This window comes from Copidosoma floridanum, unplaced genomic scaffold (assembly GCF_036245765.1).
Source record: "Copidosoma floridanum isolate Cflo_tuat_1 unplaced genomic scaffold, Cflo_Japanese_pri ptg000024l, whole genome shotgun sequence".
NCBI lineage: Eukaryota > Metazoa > Arthropoda > Insecta > Hymenoptera > Encyrtidae > Copidosoma > Copidosoma floridanum.
The window spans coordinates 4,462,708-4,486,078 of record NW_028321901.1 but is presented as its reverse complement, the minus strand read 5'-3'; the positions used below and the strand labels follow the sequence as shown (position 1 = coordinate 4,486,078).

Sequence of the window (23,371 nt, the reverse complement as noted above, 5' to 3'; positions counted from 1 at the left end):
ATACCATTTTCTGCTAAACACATATCAAAATAACGGATTGCTGCCTTAGTTAATTTCAATATTACTTCAACTTCTGTCGAATATCCATCTTTTGATAATTCAAGATTACTTAAAATTTCTACTATATCGCTCGCTAAATCAAAGTCGTTTGTTTTATTAAGATACTTTGTTATATGTAATAGATTTGCTGTTACAGCTTGCGAAATAAACTTCGATTCCATGCATGGTACTAAGCCAGAATTTTCCCACCTGAAAATTTAAGAAAATTTTAAATTTATGTATTTAAAGATTGGAGATTAATTTAAACATGTGGAAATAAAATCATGGGAATAAATAAGTTATGGCGTATAGAAAATAAAAACTAGTAAAAATGCTTAACTTTTCCAATGTATGTATTACAATAACATGCAAATGTATATTAATGGTTTTTTTTCAATTATAAGCGTTTAGAATTAACTTGATTTGGAAAAAAATAACGATAGTAGATCCAACATAGCTTTTACAGTGGGAAAAAGTAGATCCAACCAGGTTCGAAAAACTACGGCATTTTCCGGAAATACGGAAAGCAATGTTTTATGAGGGAAGTGAGAAAGAGGCAAATGAAAACAAAATAGAAAGTTTCAGCTTTCTATCTTCAATGAAAAAAATATATGTTTTTTTATAGTTTAGTATGTGCGTGTGATGGCCAATTTACAGGCTTATACAAGTATTCAAAAGACAGTTACAATTTTTTACCTATTGTTTACTACACATTAAAAACAAAAATTTGTTAAAAATTAATAAAATTAATGCATAAATACTATTATCTATATTTTTATATACTTATACACGAGTCATTCTACGCAAACTGGCATATTTTAATAACCGGAATGTACAAATGGATATTTAGTTTTATAGGAATGTGTTTCGTATATCCATAACCAAAATAAGCTAACAGTTTTTAGGCCTTGCTGAATCTGCACGAGAAAACTTTTGACGACGTTTTTCTTACTTCACTGAAGATAAATAGGAGCTCTTACACAATTTCATTATAACTCAGATAAAAAAGCTCTCCATGCAAGTTTGTACCTTGTTCTCACATTTGTATTGTATACTTATTTGTAAAATTTGTAAAAGTTACCATCCAAATCAATAATCTAACATTAAACGAAGAAACAAAACATTAGAGAATAGGAGCTCTTACACAATTTCATTATAATTAAGATAAAAAAGCTCTCCATGCAAGTTTGTACCTTGTTCTCACATTTGTATTGTATACTTATTTGTAAAATTTGTAAAAGTTACCATCCAAATCAATAATCTAACATTAAACGAAGAAACAAAACATTAGAGAATAGCGTTACCGACTCTCAGCTACAGAGAAAGCGTTACCAGCTCTTGAAAAATTGTCAAAAACATCGAGATTGTGATGCAACAAACGAAAACTAAACTTTTCTTTTGCATCATATACAAAACAACTTGATTTTAAGCCACCACCTTACCACTTGATTGTCTAAATCGTTACATGACATATTACAGCGTTCCGGGCTCGTAGTTTTTTATTTTGATAGGACAGAATTTAGAAATTCAAAAGTCTGTACTATTCTTTAACTGTAGCACTAGCAAACAGTGAAAAATCATACATCTTTGACTTTCGCAGAATTTAGAAGGTTCAAATTATAACGATTGGATATAATAACGCGCGTTAGTATTTTCCATTCAAATTTTTAATTTATTCGATTTCGATTGCGTAACCTAAATATATGACAGACACTGTTTTTGGTTTTCTTAAATGCGAAAAAATGTTATTTGTGTTAATAACTTTGAAATACTATAACCTAGAAAAAATTGAAAAATTCATACTTTCATCCCAGATTTCATTGAAACTGCAAATTTATAAGTGAGGCACGAGCCTGTAACGCTTACTGAGCCAATACTTAAGCCATACTTTTTCATGATTTAAATTCTGTTATATCTTTAGCAAAAATACTCCCTTAATTATCATTGATTTTTTTTAATTTTCAGATAGATATCTTCTTCCACGGTAACGTAATTGACTGGAACTTGGAATAGACCGTATTTGGTAAAATGGCTGATATACATATATATGTACTTGATCAAACATACACCAAAAGAATTAATGCAAGTCAAGAATAAACAGTTTTGTATACAAAGTGTGGTAAAAAATAAGTAAAAATTATAACGATCTATAAATACTTGTAAAAGCCACTGAATTGACCATCACGCGAGCAATACTAAACTTCAAACGAGCATATGCTTATTTTCATTAAAGATAGAAAGCTGAAACTTTACAGAAAACTTTCTTTTGTGTCGTATTTCAGTATTCAAGTAGTAGTATCTATGAAAACTTGAAAGCTTTGTCACTTATTTTTTTTTAAAGATTGTAATTACTCGCGATATCGAACATTAAAAATTAAAAAAATTGCCACGAAAATAAGAAAATTTGCCACATAATAAACGTTTGTAAAATTTCAGATTAGGTCTTTTTTTATGTACATACTTTAAAGAATGAGTGCATGAAATTTAAAAAAGAAGTTTAAAAAACTACCCAAGTAATGGTGAGTTCAATGTGAAAAAACATGAAAAAATGTTTCTTTTGAATTTTTATTAGGAAACCTAAGGAACCACTCAAATTAGCCGCTAGGACTATCATGGTCACTTATTGCTATTTGCAAGCTACTTTTTGGGGATGTTCCACTCATTTAGAACAATTACGGGCTGAGCTTTTAGAGAAATACAAAGAATAGTCTGCTTAATTCAAATAGAGCCAGTAAAAATCACGTTAAAAGAAAGATCTGCCTTCGACTTCTCTAAATTTTCAGGTGAACTTCAGTTTTCATTCCAGAGGTCCCCATTTTTAAGTGAGCAATCTATCCTGTAATATATTTATGAAAATTTCTCAAAATTATTTTTCAAAGTGAGCACTCCTTGTTTTCTTCCAACTGTGGTCTACGTGCTGTCCGTGGGTCAAACTATACTACAATATACTTACATAAAGGCTGCTTCATTGTATGTAGTACCTAATGATTTATATACATTTCTTTTTTTTAAATGTAAAATAAATTTTTTTTAATTATATGAAAATTTTACTTTATTTGATATTACTAAGAGGCATGATATCGTTATATATTTTAGCAAAGTAGATTTGTAGGAGGGGTCAAAGGTGGATAAAGGTGGCCAGGCACGGATGAGGGGACTTTACTACCATTGAAATCCTAACAAGTGTATACTATAGGAAAAAAGTTTTAGTTGAAAAAATTTTTTTTTGGTTGTTCTTCGAGCTATTATAAAAATATCTGTTATTTCAATTAATGTTGTTTATACTGTACTGTAATGATGTGGCGATGGTTTCCACAATTTTATTTTAATTTTTTTTAAAAGACAATGCGCCAATATGGTATCTTTAAAGAAAAATCTTATTTTACGATAAAGTGGTCAAGGAATTTACCTGTTCGAAAAAGGAGTGGTAAAGAAGCAACAAAGGGGTGGTATACAGGTGGCAAAGGGGCAGTGAAGGGTGGGAACGGATGGAAGCAGTAAAGGGCAGCCAAAAATATAAATTTAGTAAGGTAAAATCAAGCTTAACAAGACAATTATTCCCAGGGCGGCAAAGGGTAGACAGGGTTTTTACTGTGCTCGGAAATATTCAAGAAAAGAAGCTTCAAATAAAAAAATAATCCTAATCAGTTTTACTAAATTAGAGATTAATGAATAATTTGTGGAGAGGCTTCAATAATTGTATGTTCTCGTAGTAGATAAGATAAACCCGTGTATGTTGTGGACGTTATGATTATTTATACACGCTTTATTAGTGACTTTGAACTTAACACGTAATTCATTGACTTTAATGACAGGCAAGTCAGAAGTGTGGATAAAGTTATCATAGAAAGCTTGGTTAGCAAAACCTAATGCCTGCCTAAAAAATATTGTGGTTTAAAATCATTAGTGTGACTACACGTTATTAAGCTTTATAGCGTATAATTATTCGGTTGATTAACGATAATTGTACCTTCAGATCGCAATACTCTAACCACAATTTATTCAATATCATTAATTAAAGTTACACTTCTTATGGGAGCGTCATGCACCAAGGTAAATCAACGATTTCAGATTTTGGCCTTGAGAAAAAGTGACGAAAGTGGATTTTGCTTGATTCTTCCCCTTAACCTCGTCTCCCGTAACGTACTTTCGGTTTCCTCTAAGGTTTCCAAAGAGATTTGAACTCTGGAATTCTTGCATGTTGACCGAGGTCCTTACCAACTCTGCTATGAGCGTGCCCGACACAGAAAACTCGATTACTTCATTTTATCGTGCAGTTCGTTGCTTATTTTTAGTGTAAATTTTATTTACTGTGTATTAATTCATTTGGTTTAATCATACATTCAATAAATAGACCATTTATTTAATAAAATGTATCTTTTAGGTAGATGTTCCGAAAATTACAAAATTAGTATGGATTAGCAGAGCAGCATTCATATTATGTAATAATGAACATTTATTTACTTATCATTAATTTGTTTCCATTAAAATGTGTTAATAATTGTTTACACAATTTTTCATATTTTTCCAAAATTTTCAAAAATTAAAAAAAAATTATTTGTACTTTACCAATACAGTAATTAATTTTTATTGTGATTTATTTTTTTTTACAATTTCTCCATTCGTGATTAAAGTGATTTTTTGACTCAAGGACATTCTTCACATAGTTACTGAGGGAAAAGTTCAGAGAAGTGAGAGGAACGCTAATGTGTGCAGTAAAGCTAGCAATTGTTTTTCTCATGCGGATGTACTCACATACATGCTTTTACGCACACTTTATCCCCTCTTTCTAAATTTATTTGGAAACCAAATTGTGGGTCTATTCAAAAATTCGATAGGTATATATCAAAATAATCTTTTGTACCTAAAAAATTGGGAGATTCCTACAAATCATATGAATGCCAGTTATTGTTATTTTTTCATAAGGTTACATGTTAAATATCGATTTTTTAGAATGTAACATGCATAAAATAATGGCACAGTCAAACAATCTGCAATTATTGTGGGTATTTTTTATGATTTTTTAATATACGTTTGCCGTTTGAAAAATATCTATCAAAAAACCTATGTGTCATAAACGTCCTAAAGGGAAATTCACTAGCACGTAATACTACCATATTAAAGAGAGCCATACTACAGGATGGTTTTTCCTAATTTTCTGTATACAATTACATTTTAGGTATTAAATACGAACGAGGAATAAGTATGGGATTGTATGTGATAGATGTGAGCGTGACGTTACAAATGTAATCAGCGTAGGCAGTAGGAAGTTGTTCTGAAATCACCGGAAGATTCGATGAAAGCGCACACTCTTGTACTGGCCAGCCTATATATATATATATATATATATATATATATATATATATATATATATGTATGTAACAATATATTGCGACACAATACAATGAATATATATATAAATATATAAATACATATATACATATATATTTATCGTATTGTGTCGCAATATATTGTTTATAATCGTAAGCTCGTTAAATATTGATTAAAATCATACCCAATCAATGTAGGTATACTCATTCCCACGATAATTGCACCACCTTCGTACACAATATTGTTTCATACAAGGTATAATTACACTCAAAATTATACTGTTTGCCATATAATTTTATAGAAGTATAACTTCATACTTGGGTACCCAAGCACCTATTATCCACTGGTTTTATAGCTACCGTCAATAATACAACTACTTGATTGCCTACATCATATCTGTTATTACCCTTGCCAAAATTTCGTGATAAATTAAATTTTCCAAGCTCGACTAAGCCAAAAACATAGTTGTGTTTTGGGGATAACTCAACATAGAAAAAATATTATTTTTATTGTGTGGGTTCCAACGTACACCCATTGCAGGATTATTACGTATCCTATGTTGCTAAGCTCTAGCTTTCTTGTTCCTTTTTCCGTAACTACCCCTACTTCCCCAAGTATGCGAGTCATTCGTGCGGGCCCCTTGCAAAGTTCTCCTCAGACGACTCGCGGTTATTTATTCTACTAAATACTATTTACAGGGCGTAGCGATTGTCTTAAGCACACCCCAGCTATTATCAAGGTTAATGGAAAGATATTTTCCAAAAAATTATGTAACTCGCTGTACCAACCTTTTTTTACCAACAGTAACTTCACTCGATAAGCTAGCAAGGTGTTGGCTTTTCTTTAAAAAGGAAGCCCCTGGAGGTCCAGACATCACCAGAAAAATCGACTATTTGTTTTAAAGTTCGGGTAAGTAGTATTTCGGCATTCTAAATACTCATCCCATCGAAAAAGCCCAAGAAAAAATCTCGATAGTTTTCGACGGGAGTCGAACCCACGACCCCTCGAGTATCTTCGGCTAGAAGGCTAGTAGGCTAACCACTAAGTCATGGAAGCTCTCAACGTAGAGAAAATATGGAACTTCTAATTAAGAAGAACTATGGAACAGACAAAGTGCCAATGCTTTTTTCATGATTATTAAAGAGCGAATAAGAAATCTTAAACCGTAACATCACCTTATATACTTTTTGACAATATTTGTAACAGAAATTTATAGCAATATTAGTTGCAGCTGTGAGAATTGAAATCTTTAATGGTTGTAAATTATCTTATAAACTCTCAAGTACAGAATTGAATATAAAGGTGGCTGAAAATTGCCAAAACTGTTAAAATAAACAAAATCATTACCATATTTTCTATTAACTACCCAATTAGTTCCAGGTTTATTCTAATCATCAAGATTTTTTATGGCAGTTTTGTAATACCACGACCCGTTCACAGGTAAGTTGCTTTTTATACATACACCACAAAAACGAAGAGTTATTTTTAATTCTTGCATACTTTAAGAAATCAACAATCATTAAAGTTTTATCAGGGATGTTTACTTTAACTGACCTTTTTTTGAACTGTTTTGTTTTTCCACGACACAAATTTAAGTATAAGCCCTATTCACTGTCACATTGTATTACATCGTTACCATACGATACCTTTTTCTCGTACGATGGACATAGTTAAAATATATCTTTGTGTCTCTTGTAGCTGTTGCTAAGGTGCCTTACTTTGATTAACTTTTTAGTTTTCTTACCTACTAATTTGCTAGGGCACCAGTTTTACTTAAACAATAAAACAAAAAAATTAAGAGTAAAGCACCTTTAGTTACAACAAGTTGGTTCAATATACGAGGAATATAAATGCATTTTTTTTTTTTTCAACTTGCTTTTCTAACTGTATAACGAGCACCTTCTAAAACCACAAAATAAAACTTAGCGTGCATCTTTACTTTCAGTATTTAATTGTTGTAAGGCAGCTTCAATAACTATAATTAATTCCATGTATGATTTTTTCACGCCTTTGTTAATCCTCTTTTTGTTTTTCCAAACTTAAGCCTAATCTACTTTTGAGCTTCATAGTATCCGTTATTGTTAAAGCAGCAGCTTTCTTACCTATTTAATTTTGTTTCTAAGATAATCTATATTATGTTGCATGCATTCTGCGTCTAGAAAATTCATTTCGTATCAACTACTACGAATCGTTCTGTAAGTTTAGTACTCAAATCACAATACTGATAGTTAGGTACGTAAAGTTATATGGGTAAATTATTTAGAGCCTTATTAAAAAGACCATGTCTTGTAATGAATAATTATAGATCATTAGAGATAGGATCATAACTGAACGTTAGAAAAGAGAATTATTGAATTTTTTACCTACGGTTATTGAATATTACACCCACACAGCCATAACTAAATAGTAAATCACGAAAGTACTATATTTATAGCTGCAACATTTTTCATATTCGTGCCGTCGTACAAAGAAGATATGAAGTTTAAGGGACAACCTGTGAAATTGTGAGTTATAAACTTTGACGCTGTTGTAAACCAGGAAAAGTATTTGAATCAATATGTTGAATTACTTCCTAATTGTTCAGTATTGAGGTCCTAAGATTTAAGTTTACGCGCTCGATTAAATCTACCAATCAGTCACTAGTACGTCGAGCTTCCAGACAACCAATCGCAATGCGCCGCGTCTCTTTAGTTAGTCAATAGCTTTGTAAAATAAACAGCGGCTTGCTCTTTAGATGTAGCTGCGCGATGTAATAGCCAGTTCGTACTCGGTCGTTGAGCAAGGTGCACACACCTTTGCACGAGCACACACAAACGCCTCTTTTCCAAGTTTTACACTCGCACTTTAAGGATCAATTTACTGCCGTTCTTTATAACTCGATTACTCCTGTTACTTCTCGTTTCGATTGTTCCGAATCTTTACCTCAGAAAAGTAAAGTGTTTGTATCAAAATTATTAATTTGGTGTTTCTATTCAATAAATACGTTTAAGAGTGTTAAATACAAAATCAGCCTTATTTACTTAACATAGAAACACACTCCCGCTCCGATACTCAACACTAATAATATTTGTGTTTTATTCTGCCATCCATCTAATCATGGTAAAACAACCTTTTACTAGCGTTAATTGTAGATCCTAATGATTTAGATTTGAAAGTATGTGTACATTCAAAATCACTCAACTAACTAAAATCTAGGTGTTTGAAAGAGTTGTTAGAGCCTATAAATGACATGCAATACATCCTTTCAGTAAACATCAAGTAGCAGTATATACAGATCTATCTCTTTCCAACAAAACAATATTCCTCTACTTTATTTTACTCCATTATTGTTTCTGATCACATGGTATGTGAAAAACAGAATACTGTAAAAGCTTTTAATTGTATGGGAACACGTTACAACGTAGAATGATTCTATTTCTGTCAATCATGCACACAAATACCAAAATATCTTGTTAAAGAAAAAGTTAATCTTCAAGCTTGGATGCGCTTTTTTAAACATGAAAGCTTTCATGAGCTATTTCGCCAAGATAAAGTCAATTTTGTTGTTAGACATGTGTGATGATTACAGAAATTCTCATAAAACGTACAACCTGAGTTTGTTGTTATCGATAAAAATACACATATGAACTGCAGTCAGTATGAGCAGAAAATTGATAATTGAGATATAGATATTATTTTTACGTATCACACTGTATTTATTCTACTATAAGACGTTGCAGCATATAAACGTAAATGCAACAAAAAGGCAAATTTAGTCAACTAGTAAAAAAAAACGCAGTCAAAAAAAGTATGGATTGTTAAAATAATGCTAACGATAAAATAAATAATGTTATTTAAAATCAGATTAATAATGGTGAAATCAATGAAAATGCACCCAACAGAACATATTTCTTAAAAACAAAAAGATTTATTAAGTCAAGTGTATGGGCTTCAAAAAGGAGATTAAATGCAAATGCTCGGTGATTCATACATTTACTTTGAAAATAACAAAAAGTAAAAATGAAAAGAGAAGAATCAGTGCTACTCTATTATAAAATTTTTCAAATGATGAATGACATTCTTTAAGCAAGTAGATTATAAGAACTGGGACGATCCGTACGATATATTAAACGACCTTTGATTACTTGCAGCTATACGATCAGCAGGTCATTATAGCTATAATAATGAGGTACGATCAATTTTTAAAAAGTTGCGTGAGATATGGTTTATATACTGGAGCATGCACACTTTAAGGTCAGTATCAACATGAGCAACGGCGTGTTCAGACGTAAGCTAGATAAGTTTGTAGATGGTATCTAAGATTTTCTTACTATAGGATATAAAGTCACTGCAGAAAGACAGTAAAATTTAGAATATAAAAGATTGTGCAACATTGCATCATAAGATTGAGCCTAATAATGCTATAAATTTAGCATTAATTCTTTTAGTAATAACAAAATTTGTAAAAAAGTGTTTATAAAATTTACACTACTTCCGTTTTGATTTTTAAACTATTTTACAAAGATTTTTTTTTTCAGCTTCAAAATGCAACTGAAAAAATGAAGTACTTAACTGATTTAAAAATGTGGAGGTTGGTGCGCGCAGCACGCAGGGGGTCGGAGCCGTACTGGTATATATATATACAAATATATACAAAGTGTCCAGTACAATGAGCTAAAAGGAACTATCATTCAATTAGGAACTATAATTGTCTTATTACTATTTTTATTATATACTTGTAATTATCACATCTATTGTAACTTATCAAGTATGTAAATCGAATACGTGTAAAAATTAATGAATACAACTGAATAGAAATATAAGATGTATTAGATTAACTAAATCATAGTGGGTAGCCTGAGGGGGGACGGAGGGGGCCCGCAAGGTTATGAGGGGGGTGGAGAAGGGTCTGGAAAAAAATGGTATATTATTTTATGGGTTAAAATAAGGAAGAAATATTAAGATTTCAACCTCGTTTTAAGGGGGGCTCGAAAGATATTCTAAAATTTTGAGGGGGAGAGGGGTTAAAGACTTAATTTGGTCTAAAAACACTATAATACAAGTATATACGTGTATATAAGTGTATATGTATGTATATATACACATACACATACTTATGGTGATGTAAGACCAAACTAAATCTTTAATCCCTTCACCACCCCTCAAAATTTTGAAATATCTTTCGAGCCCCTTTCAAAACGAGGTTAAAATCTAAATATTTATTCCTTATTTTAACCCATAAAATAATGTACCATTTTTCTCGAGACCCTACTCCACCTCCCACATTATCCTGCGGCCTCACTCCATTCCCACCTTAGGCTACCCACTATGATTCAATGAATTTAATCAATTTTATATTTATATTCAGTTGTATTTATTAAGTTTGACACATATTCAATTTATATACTTAACAAGTTACAATAGACGTGATAATTATAAGTATATAATAAAAATAGTAATAAAACAATTTAAGGTCCTAAATTAATGATAGTTTCATTTAGTCCATCTTACTGGATACCTTTTACAGGGCACAGCGATTGTTTAAGGCACACCCAAGCTATTATCAAGCTGAATAAAAAGATATTTTTCAATAAACTATCTAACTTTTTGAACTGATGTTTTCATAACCAAAACCGACTTCACCCGATGAGCTATTTAGGTGTTGGCTTTCCTTTGAAAAGTTTTATAATAAATAAAATTATAAAATATTTATTTTTATGAAAACATTTTGGCCTTACGCTATAACTAAATCCATAAATTACATCTAACAAATCTTATTTAATATTTATTTCGTTTAAAAATTTACTTACCAACTTGATATCATGGACACATTTCAAAACTATAAAATTAAAAAATAGTACAAGGTGTACAGATTTTAAATTTGTATTGTTGTTAATGGACATTGAAAATGAAACTTTAAAGTCTTAAAACATCTCATAAGGAACTTTCCTATATTTTAAGTAATAAAATTTTGAATTTTATGAAAAGAAAAAAACATACTTATTACAGCATAGATTATGCAAAATGTAAAGGTAGTGCTCGCACTAATGAAAATATAAACATAAATTTCCCTACAGAAATCAAATAATATACATGAAGGATTACCACCACATGTTTTAAATTTAACAGTTGATGCAAGTGTAATGTTGATAAGAAACTTTTTTTTTAATTTTTTAAGTTTTAAATAATTCTTGGATGGTTGGCGCAGGGGGGAGCATATATATATATAAAATAATCATAATAAATCAATCACCATGGCGGCTAGACCTTCTCAGCCCCTGAGGATGACCGTACAGTCATCTACACATATATATGATGATTCGGACCTGGGAGAAGATGATGGCCATACTTTCCTCACAGCATCTGGTGCGGTACCGCCACCATTGTTCGGCTTGGAAAATTGCCTTAACTCATCTGAAGATGGATCTATTCCCCCTCAGACCTCTCTCTCTGTTCTAAGCTACCTACCCCAACAGGCCGCTTTTAACAAAGTACAAAATTAATCTCTACTCTAGGTACAGCAACTTAAAAGAATATGTATATAAAAGGTTTAATCGTACTGTAAGGAACAAGGTGTGGGTAAAGTTGAGACTGGATAGTAAAAATAAATGGATTTACATGTTGAATAATTTAATTGAAAATTGTGATACTTAAACCATCGAGCAATGTGTATATAACCAAAAAATTTTCAATGAGCTGACAAAGCACAATTATTAAAAAAATTTTCGTACATGGTAAAAATGGAAAAGACAAAATTTAAAATAAATGATGAAGAGAAGTAAAACATGCATTAAATTGGTTTATCAATTTTGAAATACTTACAATCTACAGAATATCTTACACAAGATCTATTACTTACTAATGAAAAGATTACAAGAAATAACCTGTAATAGATGGCTTATACGAATTGGAGTTCTGAAAAAATAAATATTTAACGTATATCTTCTAGAAAAAGTTATAAAATTCATTTGAAGTAGTTACCACTTTATGAACTTTTGTATAAATGTGTTCAACATTTATATACATTTCAATAATCAAGTTTGATATTATTTAAATATTTATTATATTTATTAACTAGTATACTTGTCAATACAACTAAGAAAACTCAAACTCACTATCACTAAAATAATCAATCAATAAAATAAGTTTGGCAGTTATCTCGTATAGTTTGTTGAATAATTCATCATCATTCACAAGAAATTTTATAACCTGATCAGGTGAAAAGATCTGGGACTCTGTATTCATGGTTATGACTACCTTATGATTATACATTCTAGTTACGTGTTTATTAATAATAATGGATATATTTTTATAAGCCTCTAACTCTGAGAACTTCTTTAGTGGCGAGAAGGTGTTACTAGCAATATGTTCAAGTGCTGTAAAATACATTTTTTGAGATAATAACTGTGAATTAGGTAAGATATTATCATGGGGTAGTAAGCAAAATACGATAAAAGGAAAGGTCACTTCAGTCTTGGATGGTTGCACATAGATTGTATGTCCTTAAGCTTACTACATCACTGAATGCTCTCTGGAATTTAACTAACCAGCACATCAACCCGTTTTTGCCCTTAATCTCTCCTCTATATTCATTTTCTACAGTATTAGCATCAACTGCTTTAATTATGAGTTTGAAAAATAGCTTTTTCAACTCAATTTTGCTTCCTACCTTTTTTTTAGTGTTGAGATCAAGTACTTTTAAACTAATCTTTGTTTTAGAATAGTCGAACACGATAAATCTTCAAATAAGTGCATTCTCTAGAACATGTTTTAGTAATTTTTTATGCATTATTTTTTATTTTAAGACGCAGTCAGAAGTAAAAGCGGTATTGGGTTATTGAACGATTTTTCAATACCCATAGTGTAGCTTTATTTGGAATCAAAATTTAAACAACGAAATGGTATCTTAATTGATTGTCATATTTAAAAAATGTATGACAGTGAGTGAAATAATGCAACACCACGTTATGTAACGTCTTTAAAAAAATTTAAGTACGGTAATTTGTTACTTACAGCGAATTTGTATACAGACAGAAAAGATAAAGGTGCTGAAATTAATTGATAAGACTTGATTTTTTAGATTCCACGATACATAGATAAATAATTGAGCTAGATTAAGTAAAGACATGAAAAATTATTAATCTTCTCATTTTTGTATTGAATGTCTAATTTTATCATGAGTAGTGACCATCTTACGCCACATGTATGTTGCATATACATGGAATATACTTGTATGTTGCATATGCATGTACCTACTGGTATGTTGCATATAGCTTCAAATAAAAGGAGGGCAATTCTCCCAAAAGAAGTATTTTCAAATCAATAAAGTTTAAGGTCACTTGGGTGATTTTTATTGAAATGATAATAATTTATGAAATTTCGAAATTATGTAAGCAAGAATCGCTGCTATAAACTTACCAATTTAACACATACATGGGATTTATTACTAGAACAACTAGAACTCCAAAAGTAAATAATAAATCCACTAATACGAACTGTATTTTTACAATTGTTCATAAGTAACTTTCTAGGCCAATAAAACTCTGGAATTTAAATATGTGATTGACATATTTAATTATCATGGAAATGAGCAAAGAATATTCATCATAGTCCATACAACCTTCAAGGGCCCCTCACATAGTAAGAAACCAACCGCCCAAGCCACCTTAAGCACAAAGAAGGAGTATCTTTTAATACATTCTTAATCCTACAGAGAATGATAACCAAGTATTTTAATAATATCAAGCAGATAGCAGAAGCTATTATGTTAAATGTAGCTAATGACTCATACTTTTCTTTGCTGATACGAGCAAATTCGATGGCTCATATCAAGAACCCAAACAATTAAATCAAAAGTTTAAGAGCAATGTCGGTATACGACAGTATTAAATCTTTAGTCAGTTCAGGACTAGTATAAGACTGAGCTAAGTCTAATTCACAAGTTTCTATGTATGGTGTACGAAGTTGTCGGAGATGTCAGCTAGTGGAAGGTCAGTTTTAAGATACAAGTTGTAATAATCACAAAATATTTAAATTTAAAATGTAGACCACACATTTTCAACAAAGTTGGTAATCTGAATCTGAAATGTTGCTATCCGTTAACATTTTATGAAAAACACTTGTAGAATATATACTTCGAGAAAATCACTGTAGTAAGATCTAGATGCTTTCAATTTGATAGTAGTAACAGAACTATTTTTCCAGACGGGCTTATAGATATATGTCATACGGCTGGCGCCAGGGGCGTTTTCTTCAAGGGTCCTATTTTTTAAAGACGTCACGTGACCCAGGAAGCCAATAATCCAGTAACCCCAAGAATTTCTAAATAATGGCGCCAGGTTTCGAGAGTAAATAAAATATAAATACCGATATTGCTTCGTCGGTAACAAGAAATTTTTTTTCCTGCGAAGAGAAAATTAAGGACCTTCTAATACTGGCTGTACCGGTCGATAAGTGTAAAAAATTGATAAATTCAAGAGTGCAAAAATTTTAACGCAACTGTAGTCAGAAAGCGCACAAAATTTAAAATTCGAAAATTTGAAAATAATTTGATAATTACATGCATAAAAATATTGTGCATAACTTTAAATCCACTATTGGATTTTGTAATAGATATCCAAGGGTTTTACGACTCAGACAGAAACTTTATACCAAAAGAAGTTGCAGTGGTATCGATACAAGCAAATGTCATATTTGCCATTGGTTAATTAAACCACCCCGCCCACTCAACAGTTTACCTTATGGTGTAAAGAAGTATAATAATTACCATACGCTAGAAGTTTACGGTATAGAGTGGTTTGATGGAGATATCACAATAAATTATTTAAAAAATTTTTTTATCACACTTTCTTTCAATTTACATATATGGTAATGATAAAGCCAAATTCATAAATTTAATACTAGCACGCAAGGTTCATGACTTACGCAAATTCGTACCTCATTCAAAATTCATGAAAATAAAAAAATGTGGTTTGCCAATTTGTCTAACGCATGGGCAAACAGATTTCGAAGATAGGCAGTTATTTCGTGCACTGAATATAGCATGCATATTAAAAGAATGCGTCATCAAGACTTGATCGCTAAAAAAAGCATCGTCGCAAGATAGTGACGCATATTTTAACGCCTTCAAGAATCTTCAACGTCTAAGTCCACTACCACTTTTGCCGGAGGTCCAGACGGTGTTGATAGCATCAGTGATACTAAAAAAAATGAAACAAATATTTTTTACTGTACATTTTCGAAAAAAGTTATTACAAAATAAAACCGTTTAGTTAATATTGTTGTTTTTTTTCGTACCCTAACCAAAAATTTATTTTTAAAATACTGTTTACTTACTTATATTAGTAACTAGCAGCCCCCCGTCTCGGCTTCGCCCGAGACTTACTAAATAAAACACCGTAGTGTGTTGACATGTAATATGAAACGTTTTCAGTTAGAAATTTTACACATATTCCTGACACAAAGAAAAAAAATCATAACAAAAATCTTCTTATTAAAAACATGTTTTTTCGGAATCCATATAGTTTATTTGGTCAAATAATAAGGTGTAAAAATTCAAAAAAATAATTGAGCTGAAAAGTACCGTGCGTTCTTTATGCCATGAAATAATTCCTGACCATAAAAAGCCGTTGATTTACAGTTTCTTCTGTGTAATTCACGAAAAGGGCTATTTTTTAAAGCTGTTAAGATTTTAAACCCCCAAAAAATTTATATTCAAAAAAATTTTTTTCTTATATCTCACAACTTTATTACCAGAGCAACAAAGTCCTGGACCTTAAACCCTACATTTTTATTGCCACAAAAACACAAATACATTTTCTATTTATTTAAAAATCTAAAGTAGGATTTCTAAAGATTTCAGAGATTGCTGTGAGGGTACAATGAAAAGCTGATCTCTCACGTAATGGATTCTTTATTTGTCAATTTTGACGCTGCTGTTTCAATCTCGATAAATTTTCAGCGTCAGTTTTTTGACGCCTAAGTAAAATTGTATTTATTAGATACATTTGAAGTTTTTCTTTCAATTCACCCTCTTGTGGCTTTTGTCATGCTTAAAATTTTTGTGACCCCTAAAGGCTGTTTTCTGTCAACTTTGTTAAGTTCTAATATATTTGTTGGCAAGGTAGTTCGACGTCCGATGGCCCTAAAAAAGACCGGTGAGCTTCTTAAGTTAACTCTTTCTTGACTGCAGTTAACAGCAATTGTGACTGCCTGGATACCTCAGGGTGATCTTCTCTGGCCTGCTGTTGAAAACCCAGACTGATCGGGAGAAAAATTACAAAGTCCGAAGCTTTGGGGCTAGTTGTAGTGCTCTTTCCCAACGTCTCCCGGTATAACGTCGAAGACGTTGGTGTCTAAAGCACCTCTTTTATTTGCAGATTCAGTTGTTTTGGTGATCTTAGATGGGGAGATTGGTTAGTGATACTTGTCCAGTGGAGGCTGTCCCGTTGGCTCAAATTTTTTTTCCTTCATAGCTGTTATAGGTTTGCCCAGCACAGACCTTGGAGAGGATCAGCGATTCCTGGTTGAATGCTTAGAGTCGAGAGGGTAATATAGGGTCGTCGGTCACCGGGTTTTCCAGCCTTGCGAAGAACAACTCCACAGGTGACGTCTGCTAGTGAATGGCTGACTTGGTTTAATAGTGCCCGTCTTTAGTTAATCCAGTCTTTTAGTCGACGAATCGCATTCGCAAATGGTAGTAATATGTATTTGTTGGCAAGGTAGTTTACACTTAGGTGGCCCCTAAAAAGAACCGATGAAATTGATGGTTAAGAAGGGAACATAAATAATTATAATGGCCCTAAAAAGCATCAGTGGTGAAACTTCCAGGCTATTCTTTATCATTATTCCTGATGATGAAGAGCTGGCTACGGGTAGCTTGATTATCACGCTGGGAGTCTCGATGTACGGAGACTGTGATGGAGGGAGGTACGCCGCTGACCAAAGAATATCTCGTTTGCGAGTCGTTCCCCGGATAACCAACCGCTCATCGTTAGACGGAAACATGTGGGTAAGCGCATTAGGGACGCGACGACTAAGAAGGTAGCCGTTGTGGCTGCCCGTTGCCCTTCCGAGCTGTTTTCCCTGGCTTACATTTGTAGCCAAAAATTCTCTGACTGCAACAGGCGGGATGGTGGGACTGCCACACAACTCTGAAGAGTTGGTGCAGATTGTGCTCTGGCTAGATATAGGGAAACTCTTGCAGCTCGTTGAACTGCCGAAGCACGACTGCATCACTATTGAGACGCTCCGGCGTATTATAACCACACTTGTTTAATTCTGTTGCAGGTAGCCTCGATTTTGTGTCGACGCCAGCTAGCGGATTTTACTGAATTAAAGTGAAAAGCTGGCGTATTTTTGCAAAACTTTGAGCTCATTTATTGCTATTGTTATTAAATTTTTTAAGATAAAAACTATACTTAAACCATATAGGAAGTATCATGAATCAGTGTGCAAAATTTCAGCAAAATCGGTTCAGTAGTTTTCGCGGTTAGCGATTACAACGGTTTTAGCGACTTCGCTTTATATATTAGTAAGATAGTAACAAATATAAAAAAATAATAATAATGATAATAACAATATGCAAGTCCTAACGAGCTCGAATTGAATCAACGTTCCGTACCAATGAAATCATTAATTAACTGAGCAATTCAGGACTTGCATCTTCGAAAATTCGTTGCTGTATGCTCGTTTCATTTACCCTAGGGATTAGCTGAGAAAAGAAGAGAGTGATGTTTGACGTGTACGCCGAGATAAATTAGTTGACGTTTACGCATCGAGCTAACCTATGTGTGGATTTAAACCTATATATGGGAGTGTACATATCCGCGTAAGTATTAGCTACAGCACTGCAGCGACGCAGCCACCACCACCTAGTAGGTATACTTTTTGAAAAAAGCATTTAGCTTACGAGCTTTTTAAAATAAAATGAGTATAAATAATACTGCCATGATAAATACCCGCTGGCAGCAACCATGGACAAGCATAATTTGCGGTCCAACTGGCTGCAGAAAACGGTTTGCATTAATAAATTTTTTTATAATTTAGAAAAAATGTCTAGCGTTACAATTGACTGTATTTAATTTTACTACGCAAAGTTGCAAGAAGGTGATAAAAATAAAAATTAGTTATGTAACTCTAATGCTTGTCGGTAAATTAGAAATCAATACGACCAATAGTATACAAGCGAATATTGATACATCTAAATCATTGTGTCAACAGATGCATATGTACAGATTGCGGCACTTTTAATATAAGCACTCTATATTCTCCATACATGCCTTTTTAATATCCAATATACTTAAGAATTATAATACTAAACCACATAGTTCCTTTTTGAAAAAAATTTTCTTAAGAAATAAATAAGAATGAGAAAAATATCCTCCGCAGGTGTGGATCGAACACACAACCTCCTGTTTACTAGACAGTTGCTCTACCACTTGAGCTACCAAGAAGCTGTACATTTACTTGCACCGTAAGTTTAGATAAGTTTGGCAAGACAGATTTATCCGGAAGATCCAAAACTCGTGCAAGAGGTGTATCAAAACGCAACGGCTAAAGGTTATAGTTGTATTATAATTGATTGGAAGCAAGACATTTTGGATGGCATGAGATTCCGTGCAAGTATGTTTTCCAACGATAAGTATCAGTAAGTCAGTAAGTTACCTGCCAAAATATGATGCTAGTGCATTTATGCAGTTTAGTTAAATTAACAGATAAAGTAGTTAGCAGTAACGCTCAGCTCTCAGTTTTCTTTTGACTATGAAGCCACCAATATCGAAAAACGGGTGTTTTAAACAAGCCCCTCGTCACGTAGATAAGTCTCGCAAAGCTCCGTTCAAGAGAAGATACATTGTAATTTTAGAAGCTCTTACTCGTCTTAACAGACAACAGAGAGCCGCGTTGTTAAAAAATGGAGACAAAACATTAATTGACTGCTCGTGCGAGTGTGTTTTAAACGTTCTCAAAGGTGCTGCTTCTCTGAAAAACAGTCAAAATAAAGTTTTAAAAAGTTGAAAAAGATTTTAAGACAATTGATTGCCAAAAGTAGAGGTAACCATTCGTGGAAAAAAAAGGAAAATCATTGTTCAAAAAGGTGATGGTTTTTGACCGTTAATATTGCAACCTGTTCTAAGGAAAATATTATTAAAAATATTGTAAAAAATAATAAAATGCAAAGAGAAAAAAACTCTGGAGACCAGCTCGAAAGAATAAGAAGAAAAAGTACAACCATAGGCACAAACCCCGGTCTTTTAACCCTTACAACCGCAAACAATTTTTTTACGCACCGTGTTTTACAAACCACGCAGACAGTCAAGGATAAATTGAATCGGTTAGACGACCTTATGAAAAAAATTATAGACTCAAATTCGTATGGTAATGAATTTGAATACAAATTTGATAAATTAAAGGAATACTTAAGAGTTTTAGACAGATATTTATATTTTATAGATGAAAAACATGAGCCAATACAAATTGCAGAAAACAAGTTTGAAAATATGACTACTACAGATGATTATGAAATGAACGATAAAGCGACTATCAGTACTGTATCTAAAGTGCACAAAAAAAAATCTAAAATGCTTTTAAAACGTTTGAAAGGATGCAAAATAATATTTAGTAGGATGGTAGAGGTACAGTAGTTTATAAACGTAAAAAAACCAAAGGATCTAATATTATCGATTTAATAAATGACGCAGCAAGGCAAAGAAAAAAACGTTAAATCAGTGGGTAAAAGAACATTTGCTAGAGTACTTCAAGAGATAAACACTCCTTAAGAACTCTGGGGAAACGCCGACCTCTTAAAAATCGTGAACCATGGCAGTTCCAGTTTACTGTTGGATGGGATCAGTAGTATAAAGTCGCTCAGTGAAGATGAAGAAACATTTAAAAACGAGAGTTTTTCATCACTTTTGGAAAAAACTGTACACCATAACAGATTTAATGATAATAAGCATGTAGTAAAATCATCTACCCCGTTATCAAGCCATGTTAAAAATTGGCTACAATATTAATACATAATAAATACGTTAGAGGAACAATATTTTAATCCACGCCACAAAGTAGCATTTTCTGGTTTATGCCATTTAATAAGAAATAATATAAACAAAATATCTTCCAAAAAAATCAAAGAGTGGCTGCAAAAACGTAATGCTTATACTTTACAAAAAACTATTCGACAAAAGTTTCTACGGTTGCTTTACGATATTTACCGTGATTACAATAATACCTTCCACTTTACGACTGAGTTGGCACCAAGCAGTGTAACAATATATAATGCACACATAGCAAGACAGAATTTAATCAATCCGAGACTACCTCGAACGAAGCAACGTTACAGTCAAAGTAAAGATAAGTATCAAGTAGGTAATTATGTACGCATAAGCCATGATAAAAATGTGTTTAAAAAAAGTGCAGTAAGAACCTGGAGTGAAGAGATATTTAAAATTACTCGAATTTCGATAAGACAAAATTTACATGTGTATGAGCTTAACGATTTCGATGGTTAAAAAATTAAGGGTTTTTTTACTATCAAGAAACAATAACCCTGTTAACAAAGAGCGTATCAGCGAGCAGAAGCATAAAATTAACAAGATCTTGAAAATCAGAGAAAAAAAAAAAACAAACAACACTTTATTAGTTAGGTAGGATACCCCAAAAAATTTAACTCGTGGCTAAATTCAAGAGATTTAAAACCAATGCACCATAACGAATTTACAATAACTCTACGTAGCAATAGTAGTATAAAATTTTTTTCGAAAAACACTAAAACAAATTTTTCTACTTAGTTACCGAAAGAAATCGAGCTAAGCGATAAATAGGAGGTTAGAATTTCCGAGATTCACGTACCATTCACTATTTCACATATTCGTTGAGAGGAGGCAGTGATAAGCGAACCAGGTGGAGAAAAAGAATGTTGTAGTCAGCACGGCACCTACGACTTTGTACATAGTTGATGCGAGGAAATAAATAGAAAATGGTTGAAAAAGCATCATAAAGATTAGAAATGTTAGCAGCTAACTTACGATCATCGAAGTAGATTTGTATTTAATGGTTTTTCAATAACAGGACCAGGACGTACAAAAATATGTAGAAAAACACCGGTTCTATCCACTACAGTGAAACGTGTTATTGGGTTTGAGGAAGGGTTGACAGAGATTGAACGCACCAATGCCAAAATAAGAGGGGATTACAGGCTATTTCATGGTAAACAACCAGCAAGCTTTTCAAGAGCGGTACCTGATCAATTTTTTATCCATTCTTATATGTGTAAATCAAGCATTGTTGATGATGCATTGGCACCCTTGTTGAAGATAGCAGATTGAGCCGCTTAGAAAATTCATTTTGAAAGCACAGTTTTTAAGAGATATACGCCACCAGCCTACGTATCCCTTCTTAATAATAAAGTTTATACGTTCGATATAGATACAAGACATGAATTTGGTAAACCAATATGATTTGAGTTCGGGATATTGACCGTGGTGTTACATTTAAGAAAAGTTTTCTTTCAAGCGAGGCTTTAAAAAACGGTTTTTCACGAGGGACCTTACACACAGAACAGGGGAGGAAGCACGTGTTTGTAAGATCGTATAAATAGAGAGGGCACGGATTAGGCTCTTTTTCCACTGGACTATTTCGGAGTGCTATGTCTTACATAGTTAGAGGTACTCGTGCTGTTAAAAGAGAAGCATTAGATGAGGGAATAAATTTAATTAACGATGTTAGAGACAGTAATATTCCGTTCTGAGAAGCATTCAAAAATCGCACAAACGAATCTGGTAAAAATTTAAAACGTAAATATAAAAGAAGAGCACAGTCTCAGCGTAGAAGTGGTGGTGTAAGCGTCTCGTTAAAAAACGTGAAAAAAAAAGAAAAAAATTTTATCGAGAGTAGCTAAGCGAAAAACAGGTGCGCGTGAAAAAAATTAAAAAAATAGTAAGAAAAAGAAAAAACCAAATAAAGAAGTAAAAAAAGTTCCAAGCAAAACAAAGAAAAAGGTGTTAAAAAAAAAAAATTGAATCCTATGGATATTTTGCATGATCATGTCTTACCTACATAGTCATACGGACCCTTTTTTGGAGAGCGAATTGGATTAATTTTCTGTTCCTCTCACGCAGACAGCATTAGGAACTAAACGATGGGTGCATTACAAACCTGTTTAGTTGTTACGCAACGATATTCTCATAAAATTCGTTGTCAGTTCTCAAAACGAGGATTACATTGATTTGGCCCATACTATGCTTAGAGTGAATGTCAAATCCACAACTTATGACAAGGATGGTGATGCGCTTGATGCTTCAGTAAACAATTTTTTACACTAGATAATTAACCAGGTTGACGTATATTTTAATTAAAAACTCGTGACTTCTCCAAATAATGCTTACCTATGCAGAGTATACATTTAAACTCTTTTAAATTACAGCCCTGCTGCAAAATCATCGCATTTGTTAACAAATCTGTGGGAAACAGATGTCGTTGTTGAAATGGACGAATTACCCGGCTCGAAAAAAAATTTAGCTCTTACCAAGCATCAAGAATATTTAAAAAACGGAAAGACCGTAGACTTACAAGTTATTTACACTCTGACGAATTCAATCAGGATAAATTATTATTAGATGGCATCGAAGTTCGTTTACGTCTTGTACGCTCAAAAAATATTTTTGTCTCATGGATGCTTCAGCGGAAAATTATTTTGTCAGTATTACCGAGGCTACGCTTTTCATTCAGCAAGTGAAAGTGAGCCGTGCAGTTTTTATTGCGCATGCAAAAACTCTAGCAAACACTACAGCAAAATATCCAATTAGGCGCATCGAAGTGAAATCTTTTACCCTACATAGCGGTATAAGCGGTGACTGTTTAGATAATGTTATCCTTGGACAATTTCTGGAAAGAATCATTTTAGGTTTTGTTGACAACAAAGCTCTCAATCAGAATCGAAAGATGAATCCTTTAAACTTTGAAAATTATCCTATAAATTTTTTGTCGTTGTACGTTAACGGTGTACGGGCCCCTAGTAAGCTGC

The 23,371-nt window shown here is 32.6% G+C and overlaps 1 protein-coding gene across 1 annotated transcript in view; it reads right to left on the bottom strand.

Moving 5' to 3' along the window:
• omd (integrator complex subunit 5 omd) overlaps positions 1-23,371 on the bottom strand; it is a 332,161-nt gene that overhangs the window by 132,072 nt on the left and 176,718 nt on the right. The window contains exon 6 of the mRNA XM_089595063.1: positions 5-249. Within this exon, the coding sequence (XP_089451189.1) occupies positions 5-249 (245 nt within the window). The remainder of the gene's footprint in view (positions 1-4; positions 250-23,371) is intronic.